This window comes from Garra rufa, chromosome 22, assembly GCF_049309525.1.
Source record: "Garra rufa chromosome 22, GarRuf1.0, whole genome shotgun sequence".
Classification (NCBI taxonomy): domain Eukaryota; kingdom Metazoa; phylum Chordata; class Actinopteri; order Cypriniformes; family Cyprinidae; genus Garra; species Garra rufa.
Genome location: NC_133382.1, coordinates 37,455,704 through 37,475,123, shown reverse-complemented (window position 1 = coordinate 37,475,123; position 19,420 = coordinate 37,455,704). Strand labels below are relative to the sequence as shown.

Here is a 19,420-nt window from a genome sequence, read left to right as displayed (position 1 = left end):
TGTCTGCCTGAATCTGACATAGAAAATCATCCCTGAGGAACTTCATCCCAACTGGGGACATCAACATCAGCCGATGGAGACCCCCACAAACACTTGAACCACTAAACTCTCAATCCTCTGCATCAGAGCCAACCCAGCTCCTGCTGACAGAGAGCCAGAGAGTCAAAGAGAGGTGGAGAGGTCACGAGACGACCATCATCCTCACTGCGGTACCAGGACAAAGGGAAGATGAGGGAAGCAGGGAAGATGATGTTTACTGGTCTGTTTTTTACATTTGGAAATTAATCCGTAAGAGAAAGACAGACAGGCAGACATGTGGTGCGACAGGGATGAAGATTCCTACAACTGACTCTGCCTGACATTTGACTGCCTGTCAGCATCAATCAGAACTAGAAAACAGATTTTAATGCTGGTGTTTAGAAACTCAGATGCCCAAGTAAATCCTTACAAACTGAACAGAGCTTAATTTAAACTCAAATGACTATGGGAAGCCCTTTGAACTGGACTAAATATGAACTTAAATCAGATCTGAGCTGAATCGAACCTGAAACAAAATCCAGCAAACAAAACTAATTTAATTTATTTTATTTTATTGTATTTTACATACTAATTATTTTGGGTTTTTACTATTCTATTCTATTCTATTATTTATTTTTAATTCATTCTATTTTAGCTGTATTTTTATTTGTTTACTTCATTATTATATTTTATTTATTTGATTTTATAACCAATACTAATTATTTTAAGCAACTGAAAACCAGTATGCATGTTTATTTTATTTTATTTTGCCATTTCATTTTACTTTAAATAATAATTATTTTGGGAATTTTTTAATAACCAATACCCACAACATTATTTTTTTCCTTCATCCATACATTTTATTTGATTAATTATTTATTTTGCAATTTAATTTTATTTTAAATAAAAATTATTGGTTTTTGGAAAAACCCAAAATAATTATTTCTCATTCATTCATTCTTTTATTTTATTTAGCTATTTAATTTTTATCGGTTATTTTATTTTGCAATTATTTGGGATTTTTCCAAAAACCAATACCCATAACATTTTATTTATTTCATTTATTTATTTCATTTATTTCATTTATTTAGCTTTTATTTTATTTAGCATTTAAGTTAAGTTATTTTGCCATTTAATTGTATTTTAAATAATTAATTTGGGTTTTTCTAAAAAATAAAAAAAATACCAATAACATTTTTTAAATTAATTAATTTTTTTAAATGTATTATTTTATTTTTTATTTTTCTATTTAATTAAATTAATTTTATTTTGCTATCTAATTTTAGTTTTTTTTTTTCTAAAAACCAAAACCTATAACATCTTATTTCATGCATTCATTCATCTATTTTATTTGATTGTATTTTGCTATTTAATTTGATCAATTATTTTATTTTGCTATTTAATTTTATTTCAAATAATAATTTAGGGTTTTTCCAAAAATCAATACCCATAACATTCTATGTATTTATTTATTTATTTTGCATTTATTAATTATTTAATAATTTATTTTATTTTGCCATTTAATTTTAATAATTATTTTATTTTAAATAATAATTATTTTGGGATTTTCCAAAAAGCAATACCCATAACATTTTCTTTATTCATTTCATTTATTTATTCTTTTTTTTTAATTATTTATTTTTCATCATCACTACTCCAGTCTTCAGTGTCACATGACCCTTCAAAAATCATTCTAATATGCTGCTATATATTAATATATATTCCTTTAATCGGTCAATTTTTACAAGTCCTTACTTAATAAAATGATCAATATCTTAAAAAAAAAAAAAAACTTACTGGCCAGAAATTTACACTAGCTGAGTTCACATCTGCCATAAAAATAAACTTCAGAATGACAACTTATTTAAAAATGTGACATTTCAGCACTTCCAGACAACAACTGTTGAGATCAGCAGTCGGCGTGTGAAAATTTGATAGTGTCCTAGCGTCAGTGGTGGACGAAGTACACAAATCAAGTACTTGAGTAAAAGTACAGATACGTATAATAGAATATTACTCCAGTAAAAGTAAAAGTACTCCTTTTTCCATTTTACTTGAGTGAAAGTACAAAAGTACTACATTTTTTGTGTACTTAAGTAAAAAAGTACTGACATATTTTGCAATTTTATAAAGGCTATAAATTTATATTAGCATATATATTTTTTATAATCCTACTATAAGCCTTGGTTTTTCCCAAAATAACCACTAGCCTATATGGCGTCAAGATAGATTTTTGTTGTTGATATGGTCTACGTTGACAATGTTCACTGTGAAGCTTACATTGCATTGTAACGTTACCTGAGAGAAAACTGATTTAACCATCTCATTTTCACCAGTAAGAAAAGTGTTTTAAAGCTTGTTATTTTGCGGAACGGCACAGTTATAAATGATATGAGAATAAGGCCTGAAGTTAGGAAGAAAAATGTAATTATATTTTCATAATATTTTTCTTTTTTCTCAAACATTGTCTGTGGTGTAAAAACACCCCTGGCCAAATGTCCCCAGAGGGCATCACTTCCCACTTTGATAATTACTGTAGTTACCATCTTAACATCACATATTTTCTTTTCCCTCAGATGTAATCTGTCTAGGTGGTTGATTATAAATATTTGGACTTCATATCTGAAAATTACCTCGACTTAGCACCAGCAAGCTTGTTAGCTAGACAGTTAGCATCAGCTAACAATATTTACTTATTTTCAGTATGGTTATGAATAAACATTTATTTCTGTATACTAGGCTAGTTGATTCAAACAATATAAAAAAGTATACCGTTAATAAACAATATAAAAACAGACGTCACATAGGGCTAAATGCGTAGCATTTTAATAAAACTGTTGAGGTTACAGCAGCGAGGAATATGAACGTGTAACGTTATGAGTTATTTGATTTAATCTGTGTTATTTTAATGTTTCGTTTTTTTACCTAAAAAGAGACGATGTTGATGTGTCTGCATTTAATCATTTCAGCGGGCTTAAATACATCACCCTTTACAGCAGATTTAGTTCGCAAACAACTGACAATTGCAATAATTAATCCTAAAACTCGACATTATATCTTACTTTTCGCAGCATCAGTCGCGCGCGCTCACAATCTCCCGGTTCTTATTTGTGAATTCAGATGACTGGAGACTCGCTCTAAACGGCTCATTTGAATCAGTGAGTTTGAACAGCTGCAATTGGATCAGTCCAATTTGTGAATGAATCGCTTGTGGCGATTTGCGAACCGATTGAAAAGAATCAGTTTGTTCATTAATCAGACACTGCTTCTGCGTCTCGGAGCACGTAATATATTATAAGGAGTAACGACATGTTTTATTAAATGTAGTGGAGTAAAAAGTACGATATTATGCTTTGGAATGTAGTGAAGTAAAAGTAAAAGTTACTCAAAATAAAACTACTCCAGTACAGTACAGATACTTGAAAAATGTACTTAAGTACAGTAACGAATTACAACTACTTCGTTACTGTCCACCACTGCCTAGCGTTTATTGTCAGATCAGCTGACGAGACGTTTATTTGCTCCAGATCGTCTGCATGCACTAAAAGTTTTGTTTTACATCCTTTGCCTGGCAACAAGACCCCGCCCCTCTCATCCTGGCGCTGCCACAGAAACATGTGGTGGGCAGATGGAGCGGCGCAGCTGCCAGAATAAGGTTGAACACACGTCGCTAAGTGCGATGACCGCTGCCCAACGCCAGACGCCTTTTGGCCCATAAACAACCTCTCAGCAAAACACACAAACAAACAGCTAGAAATAAAGTTGAGTTATATATTTTCTGAAGGGAATTTGAGTGGCATTTCTTTGTGCTAAGCTCAATGTGATGCTGGGGTGTTCTGGGTGGTTGCAATGGTATTTCATGTGGTTGTTAAGGTATTCAGAATATTACAGTGAGCTGCTGTGTGGTTGCTAGGGAATTCTGGGTGGTCAATTGACTACTGGCATTTTGCACATTAAATAAGCCTTGGATGAGTGTGTACTGCCAGCATAATGGGTTAGATAGATAAATGTTTGGACGATTGTGTGTGATACTAGTCTTACAAATGCAGAATATTCACAGAATAAAGTTTCAAAGAAATGTAAAGTTAAAATAAATTTTTAAATATCAAAAAAAAAAAAGAGAGAGAAAATGAACCAAATATTAGAAATTGATTTTAAAAAAAATAAAAAGGTAAATAAAATAAATTTAGGTAAATAAAAAAAAAAAGAAAAAAAAATGTTGTGTGCAAGGATACCTAAAATAATTAGTATTGGAAACAAAACTAAACAAAATAAAATATAATTGTGTGCATTGTTTTCTGATACCTAAAAAAAAAACTTTTTTTTTTTTTAAAGAAAACAAAATAAAATAAAATTTGTCTGCATTGTTTTCAGATACACAAAATAATTAGTATTGGAAAATTAAATTAAATTTTAAAAAAATAATAAAACAAAATACAATAAAACAAAATAAAATAAAACAAAACAAAAACAAAACAAAACAAAACAAAACAAAACAAAACAAAACAAAACAAAACAAAACAAAACAAAACAAAACAAAACAAAACAAAACAAAACAAAACAACAAAATTGTGTGCATGGATACCTAAAATAATTATTATTATTAAAAAAAAAAAAAAAACTAAAGAAAATAAAATATAGTTGTGTGCATTGTTTTCTGATACCTTAAAAAAAACTGCATTTGAAAAAAATAAAATAAATAAAATAAAATAAAATGAAAAGTTGTGTGCATGGATACCTAAAATAATTAGTATTGGAAACGAAACTAAATAAAATAAAATATAGTTGAGTGCATTGTTCTCTGATACCTAAAAAAATGTATTTGAAATTAAATGAAATAAATAATTTTGTCTTGGAGGCTTGGTTATGTTTTAATTTTAATATAATGGTAATTACTGTTAATATACTGTATTATATACTGGTATTTTTAGTGTCAAAAAAACACAAGTTAAAAGTAAAAATCCTAATATTAACATCAAAAATTCAATAAAATGCAAAATAAATAAATAAAAACGCATTGTGTGTGGTTGTCAGGGTGTTGCTATGCAGTTACTAATCCGTTTGTGCTGTTTTTCATGTATTTCTAGGATGATTTGAGGTATAATTTGATGTCTGCAGCACAAATGGTAAATAATGAGCTGTGCATCGAAGTCTAAAACGGCATTTGTCTAAATAACTAACCCTACATGAGCAACAGTAAAGCCAAGCACCACTAATGCACACTTAACAGTCTATTCAATAACCGCAGACTCATTCAGATGCAAACGACTCTGTCATAGGTGGAAGTTATTTTGATAACCCACTGAGACGCAAAGATAAAGCACGCTTGATATTATTTAAAGAGATGTGAAGCACAAGGGCACCATTGAAAAGCGTTTCTGTGTCACATGCTGCGACCTCAACCACACTTAAACTTTACTAGAGTGAGTTTCCAGACCACCGCTGGGTTAAACGGCTCTGAGCGCGCTCTTCTGTGTGAACGTGTGCTTGACTCACAGTCCTGAGACGATCGGTGTTTGAAGGTGAACCGCAGGTGACTCCTGTTCACGTCTTCAATCGGGATCGCAACCTGCAACACAGAATATCACAGAAAAGATGAAGTTAATGCAGAGAAGTTGAGTTTTAGAAAGAAACTAGGAGCGGGAAACGCCTTAAAGGTCTTGAATATTAATAAAAGACATAAATATGGATCCAGATCCAGACACTTAAGCACAGCGCAGGTCTTGTGACCTTTAAACTCAACTTTATACTCATTTAAGCTGTTTAAACTGTTTCAACCGTGTAATGCTCTTTTAGGATATTAAATATTTAAAAGGGTCAAATCATGCATTTTTTTCCCTCATCTGATGCTCGAATATTTTTTTAATGTTAATATATGGTATTTTTTTGTGCCAAACACACTCCACCAAAACTTGTAAAAAATTGCAATATTATCATAAAATAAAATAAGCAGCTGCTTGAGTGGCTTCAAAAAAAATAAAAATTATAGTAAAATAAAATAAAATTACAGTAAATAATAAAAATAAAATTAAATAAAAAAAATTTAAATTAAATAATCTTGTATAATTACAATAATTAGTATTGGTTATAAAAATAAATTAAATAAATTAAAATTAAATTATAAAATAAAAAATACATTTAAACTAAATAAATGAAATACAAATAAAAGAAAAGAAAAGCAAAGTTAAGTGTATTGGTTTTCAGATACCTAAAATAATTATTGTGTTGGATAAAATAAAAATTATAGTAAAATAAAATTATAGAACAAAAATATACATTTTTTAAAGTTTCATTTTAAATTACGGTAAAATTAAACTTTAAATAATTAGTATTAAAGTGTTTGTAAATTTTAAATAAAAAAAAAAAAATTAAATTAAATTAAATTAAATTAAATTAAATTAAGTTAAAATGTCAAGTGCTGCTATGCTGCTTCTTGAGTGGCTTTAACATAATACAAAATAAAATAAAAATTATAGTAAAATAAAATTACAGTAAATAAAAAAATTAAATAAAAAATAATGTACACCGTTCTTGTATAATTAATAACTAGTATTGGTTATAAACATAAATTAAATAAATTAAAATTAAATTATAAAAAAAAAATATATATATACAATTAAAATGTTAAAATTAAAAAATAAATGAAAATACAAATAAAGTGTGTGTATTGGTTTTCGTATACCCAAAATAATTAGTGTTGAAGGGCTGGATAAAATAAAGATTATAGTAATTGTTAAATAAAATAAAATAAAATAAAATAAAATAAATTTCAAGTGCTACTTCTTGAGTAGTTTTAACAAAATAAAATGATAGTAAAATACAATAAAATTACAAATAATAAAATAAAATAAAAAAAAGTCCTTAATTTGTATTGGTTATAAAAATAAATAAAATTTAAAAAAAATTAAATACAAATAAAAGAAGAGAAGAGAAGAGAAAAGTTAGTAAACCATTATGTGTATTGGTTTTCGGGTACATAAATTTGTGTTGAAGAGTTGGATAAAATAAAAATTCTAGTAAAATAAAATTACAGTAAAAAAAAAAAAATACATATATATATATATGGCAAGTAATATAAATTAGTCTTATTTTAATAAAGTCCACATTATATCTGGCACAGCATAAGAGATGCTCACCTTGATGGTTTCATACCAGCGTGGCTGCTTGACCTGGTAATAAATGACTGATTTGTACTCCAGAATGCCTTCATCTCCGGCTCCAGGAAATATCACATTCTAGATGGCAAAGAGTATAATAAACAGCTATTAAAACATTAAACATTTAACTTTTCTAAAGAGGAACCTGAGGCCATTATATTGATCATTTTTCCATTGCGCATTCACGCTGACCGCTAAAACACAATTTGTTGCACGGAATAATTTCATCAGACTCCCTGCCAAGATCAGAAGCTAATTAAGATCAGAAATGACAGATACGAGTTATGAAATATTAAAGAATAAACTCTATTCTGCCAGGTGGAAACCATAAGGTGCCCATATGCTGTAAGGAGCAAAAAAACACTGAATGCTTTATTGCATTTTTTTTTCTCCACACAGCTGGCCTGTCAAACCCTGACAAACACACATATGTGCAACAGCTGACAGCCACCAATTATGAGCAATAAGTGACCAGCCACCCTACAGGAACGAGTGCAAGAGAGAAAGAAAGATTATGTGGGCAGTTAAAGAAAAAATAAGCACAAAGCAGGGGTGGAAGGCGGGGGGAAAAAAAAGCAAAACAATTAAAAAGTAACTAAGGAAACTAAATGTTCTAGTAAGTAGGAGGCATGTGCACATCAGCAGACAAAAACACAAAGGAAATTATAGGTTTAATGCAAACAAAAACTGTACAGACAGCATTTATGGCATAATGTCAATTTGCTAATGATATAATGACTGATTTGATGGATAATAGTATTTATTATTTGTTACGTAAAGTGGCTACATCAAGGCAGAATTAATGCAAGAAAATGTGTTTTATTATATTTATATATTTATTTAGAGCTGTGTCTAAATCTTCCTTTTGATGTGCAACTATTTGTTATGTGTCTTTTATTAAATTATGTATTCATTATTTTTGCTTTTTTTCTTTGTATTTTTTTTTTATAATTCTTTTTATTAAAATCAAATATAGTAAATAATAAAATCTAATAAAATAAAATAAGTCATTTTAAATTTAATGACACATTCATATTTGATAGTAATATATATTAATTAATTTAATGTTGTTGCTGTAGTCAGTTGTAGTAATTAAATTAAATTGAATTGAATTTCACCGCTGCTATATATATAGTTAAATAAAATGTAATTTTAGTAAACAATAAAATCAAATTACACTAAAATAAAAAAAATATATATTTATTATATATTATATATTATATATGTATTATTATTAATTATTATTAATTTAAATTCATTTAAATTTAACAACACATTTAAATTGAATAATAATAATGAAATAATAAAAATAAAACCACCATCATTATTAATACTAATTTATTATTGCTGTAGTCAGTTGTAGTAATTAAATGAAATTAAATACAGTATAATTAATTGCATAATAGTTGGTAATCATAATGATATGTGCATGCTGACAATACAGTTATTTATTTACACTTCAGCCTTTGTATAATATATATATATATATATATTTTTTTTTTTTTTTAATATAGATATAGATTTTTGTTTTGTTTTTTTTACATAGGGACAGTACAAAAAAAAACATGATTCCAGCCAAAAAAAGCTGAAAAATATGCATTATACATTCAGAGTATATGTCAGAATATATATATACACACTAATTCGTATCTCAGGTCCCTAGAAAGGTTTTTCTAAAAAAATATATATAGATAGATTTGAACATGTTTAGAACATATATAGAGCTTTGTCATGTACTGCTTTCACTGAATCTGGATCAGTCATAATAATGTGTCTCATTATAGATTACCTCGAGTTTCTTTCCATCTTCATCATGTACAGACATGGTGACCTCCACGTTCTTAGGTGTCGTCTTACTGCCTTTATCAAAATCACCCTGAACCAGCGTCACGTAAATGTCATTCCGAATGTCACCTGCAAAAACATGCACAAGGTCTCTTATTAACATAATCGATGTGTGATGTACAGCTGAAAAAAGCCTGTTTGCAAAACAGATCATTATTTTATACTTAAAGGGACAGTTCACCCAACAATGACGGTAGTCACTGACTTTCCACAGCATTTTTTTTTTCCATACTATGGAAGTCAACGGCTACCATCAACTGTTTGGCTACCGACATTTTTCAAAATATGTTTGTTTTCAACAGTTGAAATATATACAGGTTTGAAACAAGTGGAGGGTGAGTAAATGATGCGAATTAGCTAATTAGTTTTGACCATTTTCCACCCTTGAGACACTGTTTTTTCATGCACCTGTCAAGTTTGAGATTTTTTTTTTTAGACTAGTGGAAAGAAAACATCCAAAAGACACTGTTAAGTGTTTCTTTTATAGCACTTTATCTATTTGTGTCAATGGATTTCAATTATAATGCACATTTTTAAAGGCTGTTTTCTCAAAATGAGTTTTTTTTTTTTCGTCTACACCAGGGCCGGATTTAGCCAGCCCCATTAGGGGGTGCATGTAGAATATTGGGGGGGGCAAGTGTGGGTGAGCTTCTCTAATTATCTATGCAAAGAAAAATATACTAACTATGCTGTCATCATATCAGTCCACCTATCCATATCTCTATCTTCTCCTTTGATCCATTTGATTTGTCTTATAGGTTTTATGTTTGATGCCCTACCCTCTGCATTTACCCGGGCTTGGGACCAGCACAAATAGGACACTGGCTTGTGCCCTTTTGAGGCTGCATTTATGTTTTTTTTTTTTTTAACTTTTTTAAATCAATCTATCTATCTATCTATCTATCTATCTATCTATCTATCTATCTATCTATCTATCTATCTATCTATTCATTTTTTTGTCTTTTTATTTTATTCATATATTTTTTTATTTCTTTTTTTGTGTATTTTTTTTTACAAATTTTTTTTTTTTAAAGCATCAGTCGTCTGCTTTTCTGTGCAAAAAGACTAACAAATGCATGCATATCTAGGCCTGTGGTTATGCCCTTCTCCTGAGCCAGAATAACTACATTTCTTTTTCTTTCATGTAGCAATAGTGCGGCGGAAGGGAGTAAGAACACGAGACAAAGTGGAGAAAGAGCTTTAGCATGATGCAGATGATATTCCAATCACAAGGGAGGTCACATATACATGCGATGGAGCTGAGGAAATGCATTCTTATACCCGTGTAGATATTTGCAAACGGTAAAGAGGTCTTCAAACTCTACATTGCATCATCATCAGTCTTTTTAAATTCTTTTCCAGTCTTTTTGCATTTCAGTTTTCACAGACACTAGTCCATATCGCGATTTGAATTAAGTGACAGACCAACTTTTGATTTATTAATCCAAAAATCGACGAATTCTGTGGTATTCCGCGCTATAGTAAAGTCGGTTTTTATGAATGGAGTGCGCGATCCCGTCCGTGTTTTCGCAGAGGAGACATTGTAAACGCGCGATCATGTAGAGACAGAAATGACATACCTTCGTGTAAATAGGATAAATAACATAAGGCAATTTAGTTTGTTTGTTTTATGAAATTCGGAATTTTGCATGCCTTTACGTTTGGGGGGGCAGTCACAGCATTTAGGGGGGCATTGCCCCTCCTTGCCCATGCCTATATCCGGGCCTGGTCTACACTGAGCCATAAATCTCCACTTCAGTAGCACTTACACACACCAAACTTTACATTTTTAGTCTATATCCTGAAGGTTTTTTACAGAGGGATTTGTTCATATATAATTTTCTTGATTTTATGCAATGTTTTAATCCCCCCAAAAATGGTAAAAAAAAAAAATGATTTTTTTCTGAATTATGTCATGACGAAATGACCCAAAATTCTCTCTGTAAAAACTTTTGACTCTAATGTCAAAAAAATTAAGAGTTTTGAAACTAGCGCATATTTAATTAAATAATGCCTCATTTGCATATTTAAACCTAACATTTTAGAAAACTTGTAATACAAAAAATGTTTGCAATTATCAATGTAATCAATCAACCGGGTAAGCAAGGTCATAATTATTAGTTTGTTTGTTTTTTAACCTTATTCACTTGCAGTGTCTCGCCTTATTAAATAGGCAAAAATTCCTGCCTGTCAAATAAAATCCTGTTTTAATGTAAATGCATTCGGATTGAGGATTAATACCTGGCATGATGATTTCTGGGAAGCCCATTTTGCGAGCTACAGCGGTGGATCGGTCCACCAGGTGAGGGAAATCCTTTCGGATATGATGAATATCACCTGGAAGCAGCTTCAATGTAACCCATAAACCTGAGGACCAGAGGAACAGACTGCAGTTAAATGCAAACACACACACACACACACACACACACACACACACACACACACACACACACACACACACACACACACACACACACACACACACACACACACACACACACACACACACACACACACACACACACAGAGAAATGCTTCATATTTTTTGCTTAACAGCTCACGGGAACTTAATATCTCATTATCAGTGATGTACAAAAATAATTAAGAACATTGGATTAGTTTAATTACTGAGAAAATACCTGCCGGAAGCAGAACGACTGTATTATTTACAGTTTAGGGATGAACTGTGCTGTGAATATTTTATACTGAAACATTAAAGATTAAATTGAGCAATCTGAGCAAATAACCTGAGCTGTTAAGAACAAATAATGCAAAACAACTCTGGAGATGAACTTACAAAACGGTACAAAAAATTCCAAGATATATTTAAAATCAAATCCATAGAAGAACACAAAAATAAATTATATTTTTTGATTTATAATTTTTATATTATATATTAAATTTGTTTAAATCTCCAAGTTCTAATTATCGTAATGAAAAAATGAATCCTATTTATCATTGAAATTAGATTCAAAATATATTGTAAATATGTTTTACATACACATCATGAAGATATTTGTTGTGCTTAATTTATGGTTATTTTAATAAGAAATTGTTTTATTAATATATTTAATGTCAACATTTTGATTAAGTGTATATTATTGCATTGTTATAAATAAATAAAAGTTTACATGATAGTATTTTGGGGCAGAATTTAAGTTATGCTGACTTTATTGGCATAAAAATAAATACAAATTTTGCATTTTAAGTGTATATATTTACATAATAATAAAATTAATAAATGATAATAATAATAATAATAATAATAATAATTATGATTATTATTATTATTATTATTATTATTATTATTAAAGGCCAAACAAACAGACTAATAGAGAAATAAATAAATATTAAGTGAATATTATAATAGTGTTTCTTGTAATAATTCAAGTTGTACCATTTAAAAAAGTTATGCTGACTAAAATTTTGCATTTTAGTGTACATATTTGCATAAAAATAACAACAATAATACATTTAAATAAGGACAATAAAACAAAATAATATTTAAAAAATAATAAATATTAAGTGTACAATATAATAGTGTTTTCTTGTATTCATTTAAGTTGTACAATTTTAAAATAAATAAATAAAGTTTATATCATGGTAGTGTTTTGTGTAGAATTTAAGTTATGCTGACTTGAATGGCGTAAAAATAAATATTTTGCATTTTAAGATTATATATTTGCATAAAAATAACAACAAAAATACATTTACATAATTATAATAATAATAATTATTATTATTATTATTAATTATTATTACTACTACCAAGGACAAACAAACAAATACAAAATTAAATAAATATTAAGTGTATTAAAATAAATAAATATATAAATAAAAAAGTTATGCTGACTTTAATGACATAAAAATAAATATTTTGCATTTTAAGTGCATATATTGAATAAAAATAACAATAAATTATTTAAAAATATATTATTATTATTATTATTATTAATGACAATCAAACAAACCAATATAACACTAAATAAATATTAAGTGTACATTATAATAGTGTTTCTTGTATTAATTTAAGTTGTACAATTTTAAAATAAAGTTTACATCATGATAGTTTTTAGTTTGATAGTTTGAAGTTATGCTGACTTTAATGGCATAAAAATACATAAAATGCTAAATGTTTATTTATTTTTAAGCATATATTTGCAGAAAAATAATAACAATAATACATTATTTAAATTATTATTAGTATTATTAATTACTTATTATCAGTTATGCTGACTTTAATGGCATAAAAATAAATACATATTATACTTTAAGTGTATATATTTGCATTATTATTATTATTACTATTATTATTATTATTATTATTAACAACAACAATCAAACATCCTACGTAAAATAAATAAATAATACGTGTACATTATAATAGAGTTTCTTGTACTGATTAAAGTTGTACTATTTTTTTCAAATAAATAAATATGAACGAATAAACATAAAAAAAAACATGCCAATGTGTGTTAATATTTAAAGCTCAATATTTATTAATCTAACTTTCCGTTCAGTGAATCTGTGCAGGTCATTATCAAAAAGATAAAAAAAACTGTCTTTTACCTTTTAACATCCTTAATACCCACAATGCTTTGCATGTCACCTAAATGCCTCCATCATAAATCGTAAGTTAATTAGTCTTAATGACTCCACCGCTATTAGCCTCACTGCTGTTCCTGATTAACCTTGATCATAAATGAGAAGAACCTCGTCACATCTGACCGATCTCAGATTATACTGTAAGTTTATGCACATTTATCTCAATATTCTGCTTCTGGAAGTAGGTTTCATAATGCTGGGAATCACAGGATATTTGCGGGGATGGATTGTGATGTGATTTGACAGCATTGCATATTCAGTTATTCGGTTCCCATTCTCCTCAGCATGATCAAGTTCTCATGCTTGTTAAACCCAATTCAATTTCAACTAATTTTGCTCAATAACTTTGCCATTTGTCAGATTTGGGGCCCCTTTAGAATCATGAAAGTCTCTTGGCAGAAGCTCTGATGCTCAGTTTGATGGTATCTGGGACAGTTTCGCTCTCCATCTCCACACATCAGTTTTATCTTCCCTTATTTTTAACTTCCCACACTTTAACTAGGCTACAACATCAAGCTGCAGATCATTAACAGCAGCCAAATAACCATCTCAGCTTTATTATGAATCAGGAATATTTACTTAAACAGACGTAAATCTGTACCTGCAGGTTCATTTTTATTGTAGGTTAAGACATAGAATTATATTCCATGTGTTAAATAAAAATATATTATATTAAACGATTATATTTAAAAAAAATAAATAAATAAATAAATAAAAACTTCTGGTAATGTAGGGCCCTAGATAATCTGTTTTTTGTTTTTTTCTGCTTTAATGTTTCTTAAAGTTTCATTTTTAAATACAAATATACATCAAAAAGCATGTCTGATGATTTGAAATTATGAAACTTATACAATATGACAATTCATTAAGTTATATTTTAGGGCTCTATAAAACCAGCATTATTTTTTACCAAATTTTGATTTAAATTTTGAGTTAAATTTATGTTTTAATGTTTTAACAAAATTTTGATAACCAAAAACATATCTAATATATATATATTTTTTTATTAATTAATTTATTTTATTTTAATAATTATTTTAATCATTCATAATTATTAAATTATTAATAATAAATGTTTTTAAATAATGAGATTCTGTTTTGGATGGTTAAATAAAATTGTAGTAAAATTTATGTCTAATTTCATGACACTAACATTAAAAATTGAAAATTAAACAATTTTTGGGGGGAGGCCTTATTTTTATGTGGTGTTATAATTTTTGGATTATGTTTTAATGGTTTAATTAAATTTTGTCTAATTTATTGAATTGTGAAACTTACATGAAACTACAACTTTAATAACAATTATTTTTAACAAAATTATTTTGGGCTCCCTATGAAATCAGTTTTATTTTTCCCAAATTCAGTTTTAATTTTCTAAAATTCTGTGTTGTTTCAATTTTGTGAATTATGTTTTAATAGTTTAATTACATTTTGTTAACCAAAAACATGTCTAATAAATACAAATAATAAAACTTTAATAATTTATAATATTGAACAAAGTAATAGTTTATTTTAACAATAATATATTTTTTAATAATAATTTGTTTTATTTTAATAATAATATTTTAATTATTTTAATCATTAACAATTAAATAGTTAATAAGTTGTCTCTAATTTATTGAAATCATGAAACTACAACTTAATTGTTAAAAAAATTAAATTATTTTGGGGTTTTATTTTTCCCAAATTCAGTTTTATTTTTCTCAAATTCTGTGTTGTTTCAATTTTTGGATTATGTTTTAATGGTTTAATTAAATTTTAATAACCAAAAACATGTCTAATAAATTTAATTAAGAAAATGTTTAACAATTTAATAATTTATTAAATTTAACAATTTAAAAATGTATTTGAATAATAGTTTAAAAAAATATTTTATTTTAATAATAACATTTTAATAATCAATTATTAAATTATTAATAAATTCTTTTAAATAATGAGATTGTTTCAATGGATATTTTCTGTAATAAAAATTGTGCCTAATTTATTATTATTCTTTATTATTATTCTTTAGTTTTACTTTTATTTTGTGTGTTTTTTCCCATTTACATTAAAATTACATTTTAATGGTCTAATTACATCAAATTATATATGTATATAATATAATTATATAATATAATAAATTACAAAAATAATAAAAAAAGCAAGTCTACTCAATTAAATTCATAAAACTTGAACAATGTAATAATTTATTAAAATTCCCTATGAAATGTTTTATTTTTTTATTATTTATATTTTTAGATTTCTTGTAATTTAATACAAATGTATTATCCAAAAAATGGCAATTATAGGAAAATATTAAGAATTTAACCGATTTTTTTAAAGATGTAAGCAAATGAAATGAAAATTGAACAGCTGATTTTATTTTATGGCAAACAAACTGCTGCACAACAGAGGTTTACTGTTAAAAAATGATATATTTCTCAAAAAAAAAAAGTTTAATAATTGCATTACTACATTCTGTTTTTTTCTGTCACAATTTCTTCAAGTTGAACCCAACCCAATTTTGACGGTTTGTCGTGAAGACCTTTGGGTTTCTGTGTTTATCGGACATATGATGACAGTTTTTGTCAAATTAAGCGTTGAAATGCTGGAGAAGTGAATCAGAGCAGCTTTATTGCGCCAAGTGACCTTTACCTTGACCTTTGTGATTGACCTCTTTGGCAGCGATGACCTTGTTGATGACGGCCTGGAGGAAGTCGTTCTCGCCCGCCACCCTGGGTGAAAAACGTGAGATGTTCAGCTGCCTGTGGCGAATGGCGTCATCCAACGCTAGCCTGGAGTTCACACGCGACAGGCAACACGCCAACGGGAAGGAGAGACAGAGAGAGAGAGAGAGGAGGAAAAGAAAGAGAGAAGAAGAGTAGTAGCCACAGAGAGCCAGATAAGGGTGGACATGAGCAGAAGGAAAAGAGATGGATGAAGAAAGCGAGAGGGAGGGAGAGAGAGGGAAGACACCAAACAGTGATACAGATACCATGACAGGGACAAAAGCCATTTTGTTAGCAAACAGTAATGCGGGATGGGTGACAGGAGAGACACAGAGAGATGCTGTAATTTCAGAAATGACCCTCCATCTCACCCAAACACAGATGAAGACACTGCCTCTATGAACACACAAAACCTAATGAGATGCCTTAATAATAATAATAAAACATCAGAGGCGCTCTATAGACGCATGATACCTGATTATAATAGACATCATGGTAATTATAATAAAATTAAGTCATTATATATCATATATATCAATTATAAATAAAATGAACTTTAAAAATACATCTGATATAATACAATGAAATAATGAGTTTGAGTAATAAGTATTATCATATGAATATATATTATTATTATATAATTATTATTCTTAGTAGTAGTAGTAGTAGTAGTAGAATTGTTAGTATTAGTATTAATATATACTATTTATAATATACTTATTTTTATTATTTTAATGCAAATACTATTATTATTATGATTATTATTAACATATTTACATATATAAATATATTTATATTAAATATTTTTATTATATACACAATATAAATAATTAAACTATTATTATTATTATTATTATTATTATGATCATAGAATTTACATTTACATTCAATTCACTTCAATGCAAATATATTAGTATTTACACATTGTTGACAAGATATAAAATAATTTAATTTAAATAATTTCTTTTTATAGGATTTAAAATAATATATGCTATTTTACTTACATTATATTATTATTATTATTATTATTATTATTATTATTATTATTATTATATACAATATAAGAGGAATTCTTTAATTAAAATAATTTTAAAATTATTATTATATAATTTACATTTTCATTCAATTTACTAAATATTTATATATTATAATAATAATAATTAATTAAAATATATTATTATGCTATTTTAATGTAACTTATAGCATTTTAAATAAAATATGCTATTTTATTTACATTTTTATTTCATTTTTTATTGTTTTTTCTATTTTTATTGAATTTATTTTAATGCACTTATTTAAATATGTACATATTATAAAAAATAATACGAAGCACGATAATTTAATTTAAAATAATTTCTTGTTCCTATTACAATTTTTTATATTATTATATAATGTAAATTGTATTTCAATTTAACTTAAGTAACATTTTAAAAATATATATATTTTTTTTTTATTATTTTTACTACTACTACTACTACTACTACAATTAGCGTTTTTATTTAATTTATTTCAATGCAAATATATTATTATTAATTAAATATTTATATATTATTGTTGGTAATATAACGTAAAATAAATTAAAAATAATTTTATTTAAAAATAATTTTAATAATATTGTATTATCTTTATTTTATATTATTATATACTGTACATTTTTAAATAAAATATATTATAAATATATTTTATTGTAAATATATTATAATAATTATTATTATTAATATTATTATTATTAGTTGCTACCCATGAGAATTATTCATATCAGTCACAAGGTTCTGTTTCAGTCCGAACGCTGCCTATGCAGACAGCAGTCAACACCAACACAGTTCACTAGGTTTTGCACCGAAGCTACAGCAAACTGAAGTCACAAATAAGCTTCTACAAAGCAAAAAGCTCCCTAAAGTGAGAACACACATCTTAAACACCCCACAATTCCCTGCTGGGCTGTGAGAGCGGCAAAGCAGAGAAAGACTGAAGTGTAGTCTTATTGAGTGACAGAACGAATGAGTGAGTGACTGTGAGACACATATGACTCTCCTCTACAGAATAAGAGTGAGTTTGTGTGCTGTTGCTGTCTTCAATGACTAAATACACAGACCATTAAGATGATGCAGCAGAAATCAGAAAAAACAAAGACAAGCAAACTCACACGCAAAAATACATTCATATGCATGGTTTTACAACATCTAACAAACTAACTTCTGATCTGCTTAACTAGAAAGTAGTTCACGCACTTGACTGAAGGTCAAAACATGTCATTTTCATGATGTTAAGTTATTACTATGATGAAGAGTGTTGTGTTGACGTCATGAAGTCATACTCACGGCTGGAAGGGAATGAAGTGTTGCTTGTCCTCGTCGTCCATCTTGCCCGTGAGGATGTCTGTGACGTCCATAACTGCAGAGAGAAGAACGAGACGAGAATAATGTCTGCAGACAACCAAACATCATGTCTCAACAACTATGGATGAATCTCAGTTAAATTGAGAAAGAACCAGCTCATATTTCATCCCATTAAAAGTATTAAAACTGATTGTATATTGAGAGTTTTTGCTATTTACTTTCTAGGAGTCTCAGCAAATTCACACTTTGAAAGCATGACACCTTTTCATACACCTCAAACAATAAAAATGTAGTAATAAAAATAATTATATTACATAATTTACCCAAGAGGGTGAACAGGATAAAGTAAACATTGATTATAAATAAAATATAGTTAAAAAAAAAACTGTAGTTCCATTTGATATAAAATAAATTAAATAGCATTAAATTAAATAACAATAACTGAATAAAAAGTATATGAATATTATTTATTTATAATATAACTATCAAAATGTAATTTAATGTACTTAAATGAATATTGATTATAAATGAAATGTAAAACATTTGTATTTCTATTTGATATAATAAAACAAATTAAATAACATTAAATGATATAAAAATTAAATAAACATTATATGAATATTGTATTTCATGAATATTTATTTATAATATAACAATATAAAAATGTAATTTAATTTACTTTGTAATGACAAATGTAATAATTTTATACTTTAATCAAAATGAATCTTATTTAGCCAAATTCTCATTA

General features: G+C 27.5%; 1 protein-coding gene across 1 annotated transcript in view; it reads left to right on the top strand.

Moving 5' to 3' along the window:
* LOC141297524 (dedicator of cytokinesis protein 1-like) overlaps window positions 1-19,420 on the top strand; it is a 156,818-nt gene that overhangs the window by 62,621 nt on the left and 74,777 nt on the right. Inside the window, exons 13-15 of the mRNA XM_073827947.1 lie at window positions 23-318; window positions 16,290-16,485; window positions 18,376-18,382. Of these exons, the coding sequence (XP_073684048.1) occupies window positions 23-318; window positions 16,290-16,485; window positions 18,376-18,382 (499 nt within the window). The remainder of the gene's footprint in view (window positions 1-22; window positions 319-16,289; window positions 16,486-18,375; window positions 18,383-19,420) is intronic.